Source organism: Rousettus aegyptiacus, unplaced genomic scaffold (genome assembly GCF_014176215.1).
Source record: "Rousettus aegyptiacus isolate mRouAeg1 unplaced genomic scaffold, mRouAeg1.p scaffold_m13_p_8, whole genome shotgun sequence".
Classification (NCBI taxonomy): Eukaryota; Metazoa; Chordata; class Mammalia; order Chiroptera; family Pteropodidae; genus Rousettus; species Rousettus aegyptiacus.
In genome coordinates this window covers 112,526,102-112,543,504 of record NW_023416311.1, presented here as the reverse complement: position 1 = coordinate 112,543,504, position 17,403 = coordinate 112,526,102, and the positions used below count along the sequence as shown (strand labels likewise).

At 68.7% G+C, this 17,403-nt stretch overlaps 1 protein-coding gene across 2 annotated transcripts in view; it reads right to left on the bottom strand.

Annotated features, from left to right (window-relative positions):
• Positions 1-1,947: 1,947 nt before the first annotated feature.
• SLC9A3 (solute carrier family 9 member A3) overlaps positions 1,948-17,403 on the bottom strand; it is a 33,847-nt gene continuing 18,391 nt past the window's right edge. The window contains exons 2-17 of one of the 2 annotated variants that reach the window (XM_036226075.1): positions 14,345-14,647; positions 12,459-12,619; positions 11,025-11,103; positions 10,217-10,394; positions 9,429-9,649; positions 8,671-8,873; positions 8,084-8,173; positions 7,891-7,961; positions 7,221-7,350; positions 5,530-5,645; positions 4,874-5,003; positions 4,504-4,680; positions 4,288-4,360; positions 4,016-4,129; positions 3,446-3,689; positions 1,948-2,058 (exon numbers count right to left, since the gene is read on the bottom strand). In XM_036226075.1, coding sequence (XP_036081968.1) covers positions 2,055-2,058; positions 3,446-3,689; positions 4,016-4,129; positions 4,288-4,360; positions 4,504-4,680; positions 4,874-5,003; positions 5,530-5,645; positions 7,221-7,350; positions 7,891-7,961; positions 8,084-8,173; positions 8,671-8,873; positions 9,429-9,649; positions 10,217-10,394; positions 11,025-11,103; positions 12,459-12,619; positions 14,345-14,647 — 2,294 coding nt within the window. In that variant the 3' untranslated portion in view covers positions 1,948-2,054. The other variant, XM_036226076.1, reaches the window with a different exon arrangement.

Genomic DNA, 17,403 nt, shown 5'->3' with positions numbered 1-17,403 from the left:
TAATGTGGGTTTGGGCTTTTGAGGTTTTTTGCTGGAGCTTGGGTTCCATTATGGCTGTGCTTACTCTATGCAGTTCACCAAACAAAGTCTACCCTCCCACTACAGAAACGGCTGACGGCCTCGTCCAGGAGACATTTGTCAAATAGATTCACCGCCTGGCGGTTAAGTGTGGCGAGGGGGACGTCCTGGGGCAGCTTTGCCCGACCTGGCGAGGCCTGCAGCCGGCAATCAGATCAAGCCCCACGGTACGGGTGAGTGGTTAAGGCAGCTGGAGATGAAGACCTCTGTGCGCCCCCCTGCGGGACTGACGAGCTGCGTCCCTGCAGACCACTGACTGGCAGGTTGCATTGTGCAGATCACGGCTGGGTTTTGTGCTCTCATACGACTGAAATGGTTGCAGGGTGTAGGGAACAACCGCTGAACAGCAGTCACCCTCCTCTGTCTGCGATGGCTGAGCTTCGATTCAGATGAGAGGCAGCCACTGCCCTCAGGTGAGGAGCCCTCTGTGTTGAGCGAATGCCTCACCGACTATTCCTTTTGTTGACACGTGTTTTTTTCAACAGCAAATTGTAGCATCTTCTCTATGGGCCTCAGTAGGGACCGTTGCACACTAGGCTGCTGTGCTCCTGGCCTACGAGGCCGTGAATATTCACTCAGGCAGAGCTGAGCCTGGCTTCTTTAGAAAACCTTCGAGGAGTGTCCTGAAGTGCACTGCCCCTCTGATTTTTCACTACCTCGCCCTCACGCAAAGCCCCACATCTGAGGAACAGGCCAGGGCCAGGGCAGGTGGGGGCAAATTCAACAGTCCCTTCCCTGGCTCCCTGTCCCCCAAGATGGTGGGACAGTGATCTCCCAGAGGCCTGGGGAGCAGTGGCAGGGTGTGTGTGCCACAGCGTCTTCCTGGCAGGGTAAGTGGTCCTGCAAGGGCCTGAGCCCCCTCCACGACCTCATCGGCTCTCCATGAAACAGCAGCTCTTGCAGGCAGGGCTTCCATGAGCTTCTCCCTTGCGGTGGGTGGGTGGAGAGCTGAAGGCCAGAGCATCTCCCTGACCAGGCCCCCTCTGGCTGTAATTCTAAACGAGCTGCTTGCTGGATGAAGGCCCCAGCTAGCTAGAGCTATGTGGGCATGCCTTCTAACGCAGCCCAGGCCATCTGCCAGTGTCAGGTGTGACAGCTCAGGCCAGAGACCAGAGGTTTGGGCATGGGGCACCTGGCACCCAGAAGTTGTCTCAGGGAGACCCAGGCTGTGCAGGACGAGTGCAGGACTCTGGGAGTCTCGACATAAAAAGGATGAACAAACGAAAGGTGTTTCTGTGATTGCACCTAGTCCCTAAGGTGATAGAAAGAATCAGGTAAATATCTCGGTGGCAAATCTCATTTTGTTTGGGTGTCAGTTTCCCCTTGGCAGTGCGGATGAGTGAATGGCCACGACCGTGCAGACATTTGGTCCCCCGGGGCAGATTCTAAACCAGAGTCCAGCCCGTTGCCGACCGCACACCCAGACTCTAGACGAGGGGGCGCCCAGGGCGGCTCCCGGCCACGGCGGGAAGGGCCCCGCGTGGGCAAAGCCAGGGGAAGACGCCAAGTCCGATGCCGTGGAGGGGACACCGGGCGGCAGCTACCATCAAAGCGGCGTCTCCTCCTGCTCCAGCGCGTGCGGCGGCGCGTGGTACGACGGCTGCAGCGACGCGAGCTTGAGCAGCGCGGGGCGGCGGCGCGCGCGGGGCCGCTGGAACGAGCGCCGGCTGTGCACGCGGCGCGCCGCCGCCGACCGCGCGTGCGCGCCTGGCGGCCCGCGGCGCTCCAGCCCCGCCCCCAGCGCAGGCCCCGCCTCCGGCGCAAGTCCCGCCTCCGACGCAAGCCCGGTCCCTGGCTCGCGGTCCGGCAGCGCGGTGCGCGCAGGGCTCCGGGCTGTGGGCGGGGCCGGGGGCGCGCCGGGCGGGACCGGGCCAGGGGTGGGCGGAGCCTGGGGCGGGGCGCGCGGGCGCTTCTCCGGGGCCGGCGGGACCTCCCGCGGAGACCGGCGTCTGGTCAGCGGCGTATCTGAACCCGTGTCACCTGCGGGAGAAGCCAGTGTGAGCGCGGGGTCCGTGGCACAGGAGGGCCCCCACAGTCCCAGCCCGGGGCCCACCACCACCACTTGCACTGTTCTGGGACACTTGCAGGCCACACCAGGGTCCCCAGCGACAGGGTCAGCTGAGGCTCTGACTCAGCAGATGGTCTACAGGTGACCCCCTGCTCTCCCCGGTGCAGAGCCCTACCCTGAGACCCAGGCGGCCCAGGAGGAGACCCAGGGGGGGAGGAAGCTAGGAAGAGGGAGAAGGAGGCAGAAGCTTCTTCCGGTCCTGCCTACAAGCTTTCTGCCAGGACCCGCGGTGGGGCTGCCTAGCCTCCCTGTGCACCCACGTCTAGGCCCAGACACGTCTGGGAGAACGCCTAGCTCATGTGCGAAGAAACCACTGTGCCAGCCGGGCCAGCATGACTGCGCCTCCCAGGTGGACTGATAATCACCCCTGTCCAAGTGTCCACAGGGGAGGAGAGAAAAACAGGTGTTTCTGCTTCAGGTGAAACAAGGTGAAACCCAGAGGGGGCCTACCACACCTATGCTGTGGGAAGCCTTGCTTTCTGCTTCCCCCCACACACCCACCAAATACTCAAGCGACATGTGAAATAAGCCCAAAACCCTGCCCAAAGGGGCTGAACTCCCCTGTGGAATGCAAAGTGGGGGCAACACCTGATGGGACCAGCAAGAGCACCCTGCAGCATCTACGGAATGGGGCCTGGCCCCTCACCCACCACCCTCGCCTCACCTTCTCCCTTCTTTTCATCCTGGAGGGCACCCCCAGCACAGGGCCTGCAGCAACGATGCTAGTCGTCTGGGTGCCATGTGGCCACCTCTCCCCCTCCCAGCCCTCAGGGACCCCAACGTGCACCCTTTCCCAGCGCTCCTCTCTGTAAGGGTAAAAGGGACCTACTGCTTCTCTCCTGGGTGTTTCCCAGGGCCCTGGGGCCTTCAGGGAGAAAGGCACACATTCCCTTTCCATTAGCACCCCGCCAGGCCAGTGCCTGGTCCCCTGTGAGCGCGTGACGTGGACTCACGGCTGGCCACAGGGATCAAAAACTATTTCGGAGTAGTTAGTGGTTAGCGGTCAAACTGACAGTCTACGAGTGATTTCTATTCAAGGAGCTAAAACAGTGAAATCCTGAAACAGCTCTGAACCCTGACATCCCAGCCGCAGAAGCAGAGTCAGAAGGTCTCCTAGGAAGCGTGCAGCAGAGTGAGAGGCTTTGAGGACAGGCTTGGCAGGAGGAAGGGCAGCTGCGGGAGAAAGTCCGCGGGAGGTCAGGGAGGTCAGGTCCAGGGCCGAGAGAATGGCAGATGCCCAGGAGAGGAGCTGGGGAGAGAGCAGGAGTTAGGGCTCAGGGAAGGTGAGGGGCCAGTTACATGTGCGTGGACTCGGGCAGGGAGGTGTGGGGCTGCTCCTTGGGGCCTTCGGCCTGCAGGATGGAGTCCACTGACTTGTTGCTGAGGCGGAAGGGAGCCAGACGCCGGAAGTTGCCGGGGGAGTGGGGGATCTGCACGCGGGCCCTCTGGGAGGGCACCACCGTCTCCCCGGGAGACAGCCAGGGCGGCACCCTGGACAGGATGCTCGGGTCCTCGTCGGGGGAGAACACGGGATTGTCAATTCCTAGGAGAAAGGTCAGTGGCTGGTCAGCTCCCCCCGCACAGCCAGAACAGCAAGAGCGGGGGTGCTGCCCGGTGGTCAGACACCAGCACGTCCTGTGGCCGGCCGCTGGAGGTCACCTGGAAGGTCGGGGCACGTGCCTTTGGGATTTCAAGCCATCCCCCATGCTCTTCCAACCCTCGCTGTGGACAGGACGGGTTGCAGCTCCCTCCTCAGAGCAGAGACCCCAGCCTGCCACCTACCGGGGCACAGCCTTAGGCCCCCCAGTTCCACAGTCCGAGGACTGTGCCCACTTCTGGGGCAGCAGAGGGCTGCCCCTGTCCCCTCACCTGAGAGGGAGTCTGTTGCTGTGTCCCTGGTGACATTCGCCAGGAACTCGATCCCCCCACTCATCTCCTCCACGTCGTGGTCGGGGTTCTCCTCCGGGTCCGAAAGTTCCAAATCTGGTGGCAAAGGAGCGGCAGCGCAAGGGACATGGGCTGGGGACGAGGGTGACCCAAGCCCAGGGCCCTCCGCTGGTTCCCAGGGCAGGACGGTGGGCTGCAGGGGAGGGTCCCCGAGTTCCCGCTGAAAAGCACAACCGCCCGGCCCCACTGCGCACCTTTCTCCTTGATGGTGAAGTTGTGCATCAGGTTCTCCATGGGCAGCTTCCCATTGGGGACGCTGCTGTTTCTCTGAGGTACAGAATGAAACTGCTTACAGGGAAGGCTACGGCGGGCACGGGGCCCTGACCTGTCCCCAGGGGGTGCCCTGGCCTCGTGTTGCTGAGGAGCGGTCCGTGGCGCCGCCCACCGCAAACCCCTCGCCGCGCGCTCACCCGCTTCTGGGCGCGCTCCCGCTTGTACAGCTTGGCCGCCTTCTTGTTCTGGCCGATGCCCAGCTTGGCCGACTTGAAGGACTCCATGCGCTTCCGCATGGTCCTGCGGAAGATCTCCTTGTCCTGCTTCTCGTCCTCCTCAGGAGTCAGCTCGTGGCGGCTGTAGAGGTGTTTGTACTGCGGCAGAGGAGACAGTGGGGCGCAGCTGGTGGTGACCCGCAGGGGGACCCGGGCAGCCCCAGGGCAGGAGGCTGAGCCCTGACCCTCCCTCCGACCTGTCCCCCAACCCCCAGCGGTGTGCGGTGGAGCGGGGAGGCCCTGTGCAGGGCCCTGGGCGCTGCCCACGGCGGGCCGGGCGCTGGGTGCCCACCTCCTGCCGGGGTTTGTACAGGTACTGCTGCAGCGTGTGGTGCGTGACCGTGTCCTCCGTGTCGCGGATGCTGCGTCTCCTCTGCTCCAGGGACTGCATGTCCAGGCACACGGCGCTGACGTTCTCCCTCCTGCGCGGGACGGCGGGGTGTCGCAGCGCGCCGCCCTCCCCGCGCGCCCGCCCCCGCCGGCACACCGACCCCCGCGAGGCTCCTGTCTGCGGCCGGCGTGCAGCCCCGCCGGAGCCCCGGCCCTGAGCCCTCCTGGGCGGCCGGCGCCCCCTGCTCCGCCCAGCACCTGGACACTGGCTGACGAGGCCAAGAGCAGCCCCCCAGCAGCCCCGGTCCGATGCCCGGCCGCCCTCCGTCCTGCAGCAGCGCGGCCGCGACCGGCTGCCGGGACCGCGAGGCGGGTGGCGCGCCTGGCAGCCGCGCTCGCACCGGCCCCTGTAGCGTCCGAGCTGGGAGCCTCCGTCTGCCCCATGGACACCCCGCAGCTGCCCCAAGGTGCCTGCCGCCTGGTGCCTGATCAGGGGCCCCCCCGCAGTGGCCGTGCCCAGGAGGAGCTGGAAGGACCCGCCCTCGGCGGCGCCGGGGGAGTGCTGAGAGGCGCGTGCCAGGGGTAGCCGAGGGCGCCGGCATGATCGGGGGCACGTACAGCAGGTAGGAGATGGACGCCTCCACCGTGGAGGGGCGCGGCGTGCCGAAGTCCACGTTGACCATGTTCTCGGTGCTGGGCGAGCGGATGAAGGCCAGGGACCCACGGCGCTCTCCCTGCCAGAGGACGGACCGCATCAGCCAGGAGGCAGTGCCCAGGACAGGCCCGCGGCTCCTGAGCGGAGGCCTCCCTCCCCCGTGTCCAGGGCCAGCCACACCCCTGCTCTGCAGCCCCAAGATTTCAGCGGCCACCACCAGGGCCTTGCTCGAGCTGAGGGGCCAGCCATGACATTGAAGGACACAGCAGCGCAGTGGGGACCGTGGGGGGTGCCGGGAAAGCACAGCAAAACCCATGGGGTTAGGACACTGGTCCCGGCCACTGGGGATCCAAGCCAGCTGCCCTCATTCCAAGGAGGGAACCTCCGGGCCTGACATGGAACCGAGTCAGATAAATGCTCGCAGAGCCAGTCAGAGCCTGGCTCCTGTGCGGACCGGGCCATGTGCTGGGGGCCCCCTCGTGGGGGCCGGCAGGGTGGGCCACCTGCTGCTGGCAGACCTGATGCCCTGGCCTGCTCGCCCCAGAGGTGCGCCTGGCGCCCGGCTCAGGCTGAGCAGCCCTGAGTGGGGAGCCCGTGGGCACAGTCATGGCCTGGGGCGCTGCAGGCGCCCGAGTCACCCGCAGGGTGTGGGTTCCGACGGAGCGGGCTCGGGTTGCACTGGCTCAGTGGATGGTCGGGGTTCCTCTCCTCGCTCTGTCGCCCCCAGACTCTCTGCCTGGTGACCTGGCGTGTGTGGGGTGGACGTGGCTGTGGGGGCAGGAGGCGCTTCCCCTCGGAGCTGAGAGCAGCTTCCAGGCCCCCGACTGTGGCCTCAGTGTGTGGCCACTGGGTGCTGACAGGCGGCAGCTGGCGTGCAGACAGGGGCCAGAGATGGGCAGGGACTGGGGAGTCATGACCTGTGGCCACCTGGGCAGGGCTCTGGGTGACCCAGGCCAGCGCAGGGAGCAGGGTGACCTCAGGGCCCAGGGGCATGCATGAGGACATGCGTGTGGCATGGGTGGCCTGGCGAGGGCTGTAATGGCCGCGTGGTGTGGAGCCCTGGGCTGTGCGCCCCATGAGGGCACCCGAGACCCACGGCCAAGTCCTGTGGGTCGGCACAAAGCAGGCGGTGTCGGAAACTGCGGGGGGCTGGCTGTCGCCATGCGCATGCGCGTGCTTGCCCCTCCCCCCACGTGCTCCCGGAGCCCGGCTCCTGGAGGCGCAGCCTGGGCGCACAGGCCACTGTGGGCGGGGCGCCTTCTCAGAGACCTGGGGGTGGGCGTCTTTGCCGGGAGGAGGCAGGCGCTCTGTGCGTGCGGGAGGGACCGGGAGATGTCGAGGCCACCTCAGAACCACGGCTTGCCCCAGCCGCGTGCCCCCGCGTGTGTGAGCACGTGTGCCTGTGTATGTTGGGAGTCGCGGACCCGTCCCTCCCCCGCGCTGTGTGCTACAGTCGTGGGGCAGGGTCCGTGCCCGTTTCCTGGGAGTGACGGGGAGCTGTGACAACCTGTCGTAGGGGTGTTGGGGAACCCCTGAGACCCACGCGGACTTGTGGGTGAGCCTTCGGGAGCAGTAGGCGCCACTGGCCGCCGCCCCGGGTGCCCGCGCCCCGCGCCCCCGCAGCCCGCCCCCGCGGAGCCGGCGCGGCGCGAACCTCGGCCACGTAGCTGATGGCGTCCTTCAGGTTCAGCTCGTGGAACACGTTGAGGATTCGGTCGCGTGACTTTTGGGCCGACCTTCTCATAAGGATTTTGCTGAGGAATTTTCTATCAAAATTGGACCACCTGGGGGTCGAGTCACAGTGTCAGTGCCTGGCGGGCCATGGGGCCTGTGTCCCCACCACCCAGGGCTCCCAGGACGGGGTGGGGGGGCATGGGAGACCCCTGCTCTCCCCCCGAGGCCACCGTTACAGTGTGCGGGGAACCGCGGCTCGGGCCTCGACTCGTTTGACTTGGAGGGGAGTTTGGGGCCGAGGACGGGGTGGGGCCGGCGGGCCAGGCCTGAGCAGGGCCAAGCGCCTCACTCAGCAGGAGGCTCTACATCCGCAGTGAGAACAGCGACCGTAGTTCGGTCAGGAGGGGCGGTGGCCCGGCCACACCTGGAGGGGTTGCACTGTGAGCTGGACCTCGGGGTGGCGGCGGGGAGGGGGCAGGCAGCGGGGGACGGAACATTCCGGCTCCTCTACTGTTCTGAAATTAGGGTTTCGTGGGGCCCGCGTTCCCGTGGAATCCAGCTCCCCGTGCTCCTGTGGTGAGGGGGGCGGGGGGCCCGGTGCCGAGGCAGAGGCGCCGCCACGCCCCGATCCCGCACACACAGTCACTCACTTGTCCCTGAGATAGTTGTGTCCGATTTGCCCTGATATGTCCTCGATGGCCGAGAGGATGTGGTCGAAAGCCTTTGGAGGACAGGTGGGTGGGTTGGCCACTGAAGGCCCTGCCCTGCCCTGCTCTGCCTCCCCCGCCCTCCCCCTCCCCCTCTCCCCTCCCCTCCCCCACCTTCCCTCCCTCTCCTCCTTACCCTGCCATGCAGTTTCTCGTTGAGCTTGGGCTCGCGATGCTCACTCTTCTTCACCTTCAGCCACTGCACCAGGGGCTTGATGGTCAGGCCCTGGGAGACAAGGTGTGCTGACCCTGACCCTGACCGCCAAGGCGGGCCCCATTGCATCCCTCTCCAGCCCACTGGGCCCCCAGTGTGTGACTCCACAGCAGGCCCAGCCCCACCCCCACAGGGTGCAGCGGGCACCCTTCTCCAGCGCCGGGCTGGCCGGGGACCGCTGCAGAGGACCCCCACACCCGCCCCGCCCTGTGGGCCGCGGCCCCTCCCCACCGGACCCAGCACGCACTGCGCAGATGAGCCCGCGGCCAGGCCAAGTGGGGGGGGGGGGCCGCGGAGTGTTAACTGGGGCTGTGTCAGCGTGCGATGGCTGAGGAGGGAGATTTTTAGGCCAAGCCGCGCTGCGTCCCCTGTGGGGCCACATGAAAACCTACAAACCGGCTCCTAGTTACTAAAGTTAGAACGTGCGGCTGGGGCCCGGAGCCTGGGCAGGCTGGCGGGGGCGGGGCATGGGGGCGGGGGCGGGGTCCGCGGGGCCTGCGCCAAGCTACCTGGAAGATGACGGTGAAGTAGATGACGATGATGGTGGTGCTGACTAAGAGGTTCTTCTCCTTGACCTTGCTCTCGTCCAGGAGGACGACCAGCACGAAAGCCACAGCCCCGCGCAGGCCGCCGTAGGACATGACCACCTGGTCGATGACCTCCAGCTGCACCATGCGGTACCGGTTCAGGACCCAGGTCTGCAGGACGACGCCTGCAGGGCCGGGCGGGCGGTCAGTCCCACGGCTGCAACCGGGCGGCCCTGCCACCCCCCGCCCCCTCCCCCGGCAGCCGCTGCGCTGGGGGAGTGGACCGGAGGTGGTGACAGGCGCAGCAGCGTCCAGCACACGGAGCAGCGGGAACTGCACCCGGGGGAGGGGGCGGGCGACCCCTCCCGCCCCTGGCCTCCATCGGGCCCCGCGGCCCCGCACACCAGCTGAGCAGTGCGGGGCGGGCAGCCGGGGCCCTGCCTCGCATGTGCCACGGCCACTGCCTCGGTGACGGCCCTGCCCCGGGTCACTCCGCCCCAGCAGAGTGAGTGAGTCAAACTCACGCAGGCTCCCCTGGGTCCGTGCTGCCCCGGCTGCCGGCTCAGCCTCGCCGGGGCAAGGCCGTGAGCGGCCTGACCCTCAGCCAGGGCCACGGAACGCCGGGCCGAGCCCCCAGGGGCCCCTGGGCCCGCCCTCCCCCGGGCTGGGGGCGCAGGCCACGTCCCTGCTTCCCACGGACACCCGCAGCAGGGCCCGTGCCCCGCCCCCCGCGGCCTCACCGATGGCCCGGTACACGGAGATGAAGACCAGCGTGAGCAGCACGAAGGCCGTGTTCCACTTCCAGATGATCGGGTCCACGGCCGAGATGCCCAGGAACATGAAGATGATGGTCTCGGCGCCGCTGGCCAGCATCTTCATGGTGTAGCGCACGGTGGTGGCCGACTGCTCCGAGATGTTGGCCTTCACGTACTTCTGGCAGCAGATGCCGCAGAAGGTGATGCTGGGGACGGCCACTCGTGAGGCGCAGGCCGCCATGCGCCCCGCGCCCCCGCCGCTGTCCAGGCAGCCCGGGGGCACCCCCGGGCCTGCGCCCTTCTCCCCGTGAGCTCGGGGCCCCTCCTTGGGGATCAGTGCCCTGAGCTGGGCCCACACCCGGCCAGCACCCTGACATCACCGAGATCTGTTCCCAAGCCCCTGGGGCCTGGGCCCTGAGCTGCAGCGCGGCCGCCTGCCCCCGGCCCGGCCAAGGCGGCTCCGAGGGGTGCTGCTGACGGAGAGGCGGCCTGCAGGCAGGGGCCTCAAGCCCGGAAGCCCGGCCCTCTGGACGCCAACTCCCTATTTAAAAAGCCACGGAGGTCACATTCCTCACCCCCACCTGACTGCCCTGCCAGCCACCCTGGGAGGCGGGCGGGGCGTCTGGGGCTGGGGAAGGGCCACCACCTGGGGACTGGAGGCAGAGTGGGGCGCCACCCCCGGCCCCCCACACCGCTGCGCCCTGCCCAGCAGGGCCCTGGGGCCTCGAGGGTGTGCCTTGCGCCCGCCCGGGGCCTGCGGGAGGGGCACTCACGCTAGGATGGAGGACAGGGACAGCATCTCGGAGGTGAGGTAGGACAGGTAGGAGATCACGAACACGAAGCCGGGCTCGATGATGCGCACGTGCTTGGTGAAGCGCGTCACCAGAGACAGCAGGAAGGCGAACAGCACCCCCACCAGCGTGCCCCCCAGGCTCACCATGAAGAAGGACACTGCAGGGCGGCATGGGGCACAGGGCGAGTGGCCCCTTGTGGCTCGGGCGCAGGCCGGGCGGCCTGAGGCTATCGCCTGGCAACCCCCCCACGGAGGGCCGGCAGCTCAGCAAACAAGGAGCCCATTCTCGGGAGAGAGGCCTAGTGGACAGCTGGGGAGGGGACGCAGCCCACGGACGCCCAGCCCCACCCCCTTCCCGGAGCGAGCACCCTGGCACTGGCCCCTGGGCGTGGGTGGGCAGCGAGGCCCAGGGAGGCTGTCCTCGGCCCTACCCAGGAAACACCCGGGGCGCCAGCCTGATGTGGAGGCTCTGACGGGGGAAGGACCCTTGCTTCCCAGGGGGGCTGGGACCCGGCGACATTGTGTTTGCGAATCATGCCGGGGACGGGAAAGGCTATGACGAGGCCCTGAAGTGGAGGCGCCCCCTCACGCCCAGGCCGTGGCCCCGGGGTGCCTGGCGCGGCGCCCCCTCACGCCCAGGCCGTGGCCCCGGGGTGCCTGGCGCGGCGCCCCCTCACGCCCAGGCCGTGGCCCCGGGGTGCCTGGCGCGGAAGCCGGGCCGGCCCGCGAGGCGGCGGCGTCCGGGAGAAGGGGTGCAGCCCCCGAGGCGGGGACCGCCAGCCACACACCTATGCCTTTCACGCAGTCCACGCCGGTCACCTTGTCCCCACCCAGCGCGATGAAAGATTCAAACACAGTGTACAGGACCTGAGGACACAGAGGCGGAGCAGCTGTGAGGCCGGCCGGGCCGACCCTGCCCCACCGCGGCACCCCCCCCCCGCCCCGCCGTCTGTTTTGGAGCCTGAAAACTGCTGGCAGGAAGGTCACCACGGGGCAGTGATGATCAGTGGGCCACGGACGAGCCGGCAGGTGGCATCTGGGAGGTAGAACCTTCTGGAAGGAACTCGACCTTTAGGAACAAGCGCGGCCGGCGGGGCGGCCACAAGGCCAGCCCACTACGCTCAGGTCCCGATGCCATTTCCCGAGGCAGGTCCGGAGCTCGGCGGCGCCGCCTGTGCTGGCGCGTTGCCCCCCGGTGTGGGGGTCGCACCCCCCGCACCTCTGGCGTCTGCCTGTTGACATTTGAGCCTCATCCCAGCAGGACGGGACGCAACGCCCAGAAGGCGCGGCTGTGGGGAACCCTGTGTTTCCGAGCCTGCGCCCCACCTGGAATGGGCCACAGGTCTTGGGGATACACTTGCGTCTGCGCCCCTAAATGTGCTCCCAGGGCCCCCAGGGGCGTGTCAGGCCGTCCGCACAGGAGCTGTGTGCAGGCCGGGCGTGTGCACGAAGGCTCCAGGATTCGGTGCGAGGCGGGCCTCACGCGGGGAGCCGTGAAGTCCCCGGTCAGGCAGGCCACGTGTCCATGGAGACACAGAGGCCCGGCCGCCTGCCTTGGCCCCCTGCCCTGCCCTGCCCAGGCTCAGGGCGGGCTTGGACCCCCAGACGGCCTCAGCTCTACACAAAACCTGGGCGCTGGCCTAGGCTTTCACCCTGCACGACCTGGGGACAGGTCAGCGAGCGGTGAGAGACGCCCCAGGTGCCCCGGAGGCAGGAGGGGACTTCGGGCCCCGCCGGGTCTGCGGGCTGCCACGTGGGGGCGGCTGGGACGTGCCCCGGCTCAGAGCTGGCTCGGGGACACACCGTCGGCCACCGCTCCTTTTCCGGAGGTCCTGGCCCATTTTGCCACTGGGTTTCAAAAACTAAGTGGTGGCCTTGATGCCCACAGAGTCCCTCACATTCCTGTCCTTAAGGGGGAGCCCCCCAAACCCTGCCAGCCCACGGGCCACGAGCCCCTGGTGCCACCTCCCTGGGGGGAAATGGCCTTCGCAGCCACAGCGACAGCACCCGCTGCCCATGGCCCCGGTTCTGGTGGGATTTCGTTATTTGCTTATTAATTCTCTCTAGAAAGTCAGTGACGTGGGGTCCGACTGGGCTCTGGGTCCCTGACCGCAGAGCCGTGACCCATGAAGGAATGGAGTGGGGTCCATGGGGTGTCCGAGTGGACGGTCACGCGTCGCCCAGGGGCCCCCCCCCCGCAGCGGCCCGCCGGAGGCCCTCACCACTGTGACGGCGTCGTTGAGCAGGGACTCCCCGAAGACGATGATGAACAGCACCTCATTGACGTGCACCTCCTCGAACACGGCCAGCACGGCCACCGGGTCCACAGCGGCAATCAGGCTGCCGAACAGCAGGAAGTCCAGCAGCCCGATGTCCAGGTCCCCTAGGAGACAAGGGTGATGTCGGGGCCTTCACGAGCACGGGAGCCCTGCGCCCCCGGCCGCCAGGGCGCGGAGAGAAGACACCGAGGGCAGAGCAGGCCGGACGCTCGCCGGCCGCCTGGGCCCCCGGCTGGCTGCGGGAAGAGCCCGGCCCCCAGCTCCCACAGCCTCCGGAAAGGCAGGGAGCCCCCGCCCGTCCAAGGAGACCAGCCACTCCGCTGCAGGGGGCGGAGGGGCTCGGGCGCCCTGCATGACGGATGGGCACCCAGACCCTGTCCCCGGGGAGTCTGCCGCCCAGTCGGTGTGAGCACAGACGCAGGGCGCACGTGCACCCCAGCCAGCCTGGCCTCGGCCACGGGGGGAGCACCTGGGACCAGCCGAAGGGAGGCGACCGGGGTGGGGTCTGGTTTCAAGGAACCCCGAGGGCCGCGAAGGCACTTGGGAAACCCCAGGGGCCCCAGCAGCAGCGGCTCTAGCGGGGCCTGGGGAGAGCGGAAGGAGGGAGAGAGGTGGCAGACGCGTTCGGGGTGCCGCGAGGGGAGGCCCGGAAGGAGTGTGCCCACATGGTGCCGGCCCTCTCCCTTGGCCCCACAGCCCCTGCCAGGGCCCTCGGGCACCTGTGCGGGGGGCGGCCGAGAGGCACCACAGCCTCCGCGCCCCTCCCGGGTTGATCTCGGGGCCTGGGCCACCAGCAGGTCACACGCACCCCCGGCGCTGGCCTGGGACCCGTGCCCTCGGAGCGCGTGCGGGTGCCGGTGCGCTACCGCCCTCAGCCTGGCTCGGCTGCGAGGCCTTGACCGGGGAGCCCCCTGCAGCCTCGCTGGCATCCTGGCCCCTCCCCAGCCCGAGTGGACCCAGGCGAAGCCGAGCAGACGGAGGGAGCGTGGAGAGGCTGCCCCGCGGCCCCAGGCACCGGTGTCCACAGGGGCCTGTCCAGCTCCCGGGGCTCCTGCAGGGCCTGCCCCCGGGCCGGCCTGGACGGCGACCCCTGCCTGCGGCCTGGCCCAGGCTGACCCTTGGAGGGGTGCGCCCGGTCCTTGAGCTGCCGGTCAGCACGGGCCAACCCCAGCCGCCCCGCCCTCCCAGACCCCTGGGCCCCTGGGCCCCACTCCGCTCCGTGACCTGGGCCGACGTCCAGCCTGGCCCTCCGTGACCCAGGTGCGTCACTCACAGGCCACAAACCCTGAGGCTTTGGGCTCAGCAGCCACAGGAGGCCATGTCTTCTTACATATGTCCTGAGCACCTGAGAGGCCACCAATAACGCCAACGATGTAGCCCAACGGCGCCCACAGGGGGGCGCCCCACCCACGAGCCGGCCAGGTGCACCCCGGCCTGTGCCCCCCTCGAGGTTCCCTCCCGCTGGGCCTGGCGGGCAGTGCAGGGTGATGGGGGGCTCCAGGGAGCACATGCGTGCTCCGCGGGGCGAGGACAAAGTCCCGAGGTGACAGTGTGCTAGGCGAGGCGACCGTTCTCATCAGGGGAACTTTGGCCCTTCTTTCTCAATGCACCTCCTTTGTCACTGGGATTTCAAGGCCTTGATCCACATGGGAGGCCAGCAGGGCCCCTCCTCGATCAGATGGGCCCGGCCCCACGGCTGGCTCTGCTGGTGGACGGGGCGAGGCCGGGCTGGGTGCTGGGACGGGCGCCCGGGCCTGGGGCCCACAGCAGCACCCCCGCCACCCCCCGCCATCCCCCACCCCCCCGGGAAGGCGGCCACACCCGCTCACCCATCAGGCCGCTGAGGAAGACGCCGTAGAGCGAGAGGCCGGTGGTGGCGGCGTTCCACACGGTGCCCACGACGGCGTACAGCAGGATGGTGCCCAGGTTGCTGAAGAAGAGCCGGTTGGGCATGAAGTAGCCGGCGTCCAGCACGATGGGCGGCAGCAGGTAGAAGAAGAAGACGGTGGGCGTGAGCGTGAAGGACGCGATGTGGTTGGCGGCCCAGACGATGCCGCCCAGCACCAGGCCCAGCACGATGAGCAGGGCGCTCTCCGGCACCACGCTGGTGACCTTGTGGGACAGGTGGAAGCCTGCGGGAGAGGCGGCTCAGGGGCGGGCGGGGGCCTGTGGCCGCCCCCTCCCTCCCGCCCTGCGGCCTGGAGTCCCAGCTCCTCCGTCGCCTGGCCTGGCCCTTGGGACCTGGCCGGAGGACGCCCTCCTCAGGGGTCTCCCCGCCTCCCGCCCAGACGATGGCCCCTCTCTCCCACGGGGAGCCCAAGAGGGCTGGGCAGCTGGTGGGGCTGCAGGGCTCAGGACGGGGTGGCCAGGGCGGGGGCGCCCACGCCCAGGCTGCACGCAAACCTCTGTCCTCGGCCCTCCATCCTGCGTCTGGCGACCACGGCCCATCCTCACCCTAAGTGTCCTGAGGCGCTGAGGCTACACCCTGCTCGAGGCCCGGCCGCAATGGCCTCTCCCTGGAGGGCCCCGCAGTCTGACTGGTGCCCGTCCCTCGCACCGGGGCAGGGTCTCAGGACCACCCAGCAGGCACCAGCTCCACTGCCCGCACCGAGCCCAGAGGGCTCCGCGCTGGGCCCCTCGCCCAGGACCCTGGGGTGCCGAGCCCCGCACCCCTGCCCAGGTCCATGGGGTCCACTGCTCCTTCGTTCTGTCGTGAGGCTCAGAGGAAGTGCCGGACGCCTCCGTGAAGCCAGATTTGGGACGCTGACGAAAGCCCACGTGACAAGCTCTCAGGGGCCGTGCGTGGGGAATCTGAGGCGAGGCCTCCTGGCTGCTGGGACCCCACCCCACGGGAGCAGAGGCCACGTCCCGGCCACCCCTGCGGCCGGGGGAGGGTCCCTGGGTGCCACAGCCCTCCCGGGCTCACTCCTCGGTGATAATTTCGGGGTCACGGCAGGGTTCCCCAAGGACGGTCTCCTGTCCTCATGCTGCCCCCCACCCCCGACAGCCGGCTCCACTCCAAGCTGCCTGGGAAGCTGTGTGGCATGACCCAGTGCAGGGCCGACAGGCACACTGGCCTCTGGCCTGCCAGGCCCCTCGGCCGCCCAGAGCCACGTGGGCGCGTGCTTCCCGCCCGGGGGCCTCTGGGGTCCCTCCCACAGGCCGCAGAGCCCTGCCTGGCGGTGCGCCCCGGCTCTGGCGGGGGGCAGCCCCTCCGTCTGACATCCGCGCCTCGGTGGGGCGTCTGTGCTCCCCACCCCGGGGAGCCACCGAGGAGCGGCAGAGCCAGGACCCAGCCCCCGGGGAAGGCTGGCTGGCGCCTAAACGTGGCCACGTGACAGGATTTCCAGGCCACGCCAGGGCACCAGGGCCCTACGCCCGGAGCGAGGGAGGCCGGGTCCTTTGTCGTCTCGGGCCTGCCGGCTGCTCTGCAGGAAACCGTCCGGGGGGCGCCCTGGAGGGGCCGCGGGTGCTGAGTGACCCCCGAGCTCTAGAAGGGCCCTTGCCGGGTGGCAGTGGAAGGTCCCCAGAGCTGGACGCCACCTCGGACACCTGCAGGGCTGCGGGCGGGAGGCTGCCCAGGGCCAGGACCTTGCACGCGGGCCTCGCTGGCGCCCCGTCCTCCCCCCGCCCCCCCCGTGCGTCCCTGTATGCGCCAATGCTGGTTGACGTGGGCCGCGAGGCGGGCCAGGCGCCTCTGCTAGGAGCGAGCCCCGACGTCCCACAGGAAGGTGGCTCGCGCCTCACGCTCACTGAGCAGCACGCAGACCGCTGCCCCCGGGGCTCTGCCACCGCGTCCCGCAGGGTCGCGAGCTCGGTGAGGGTGGCTTCCTGGGACCGGGCGCCTTTGCACGTCCTCTGCGTGGACGAGCCCGGCACGCCTGCGCACAGGCAGGGGGGGGCTGCCCGCGTCCGGCCGGCCGACCCCGCTCCGCAGGGCCGGGGACAGGCCCCTGCCGCGAGCCGCCTCCCCCCGGCTCCGCTGCAGCCTCGCGGGCCCTCGGCTTTCGTGAGACTCGCCCGCCGCGTCTTCGCCGGGACAGGCTCGGCCCCCAACCTGCCTTTCGGGCGCTTCGCTGCGTGCGGAGAGCCCTTTGGCCTTTCGCGTCACAGCTCCTGAGTTTTGTGCGACGCTTTAAAGAGCCGTCCCTGGTCCTCTGTTCTCCGCGACACTTAACGTGCGATTCAACTTTACTTGAATTTAACCAAGAAAATATTTAAGAACGGCTGTGGAACCGAAGGGCCTGCTCGGTCCCAGGGGCTCTCCCCGAGCCGGGCCCTGCGCCTGCGTCTGCCCCGCCCGGCCACGCTGGCTGCACCCCGCTCCTGCCCGCAGGGCCTGGGTTCCGCCTTCCCGTGTCCGCTGACTTCGCCTGACGCCTGTGCCATGGGGTCGTGTCCTGGGGTCGCAGCCGCCCAGGACCCACAGACACTGCCTATCGCCTCTGGGGCCTGCATGGGTCCGGGAGAAGGACAGGCCAGCTGCCCGTGGTTCGCCTTGCCGGCACGGGCCGCTGGCCAGCTCGTGATTTCTGTCTGGTCGTCAGGACTTTTTCATCCCTGAATGTCCTTGCAGCAAGGACGCACCTCAGCTCCGAGTTTCCTTTCCCCCTAACACTGGGGACATTGTTCCAGCAAATTCTGTGCTCCCGCCACTGCACGGCGGGCCTCTGGTCACTTGGCCCTCCTGGCCTGGGGACAAGGGGCGGGGGCAGAGCGGGCTGGCCCTGGCGCCCACTTCGCCCAGACTCGGGGGCTCTGGTTGCTGGGGGTTCCTTCGCAGGCGTGTGGGCCGGCCTGGGACGGCCAGGCCCACAGGCAGCGGTCCCCATCCCCGTGACCGCCCACGGACGCCGGGCCACACCGTAATGAGCTAATTAAACGAATC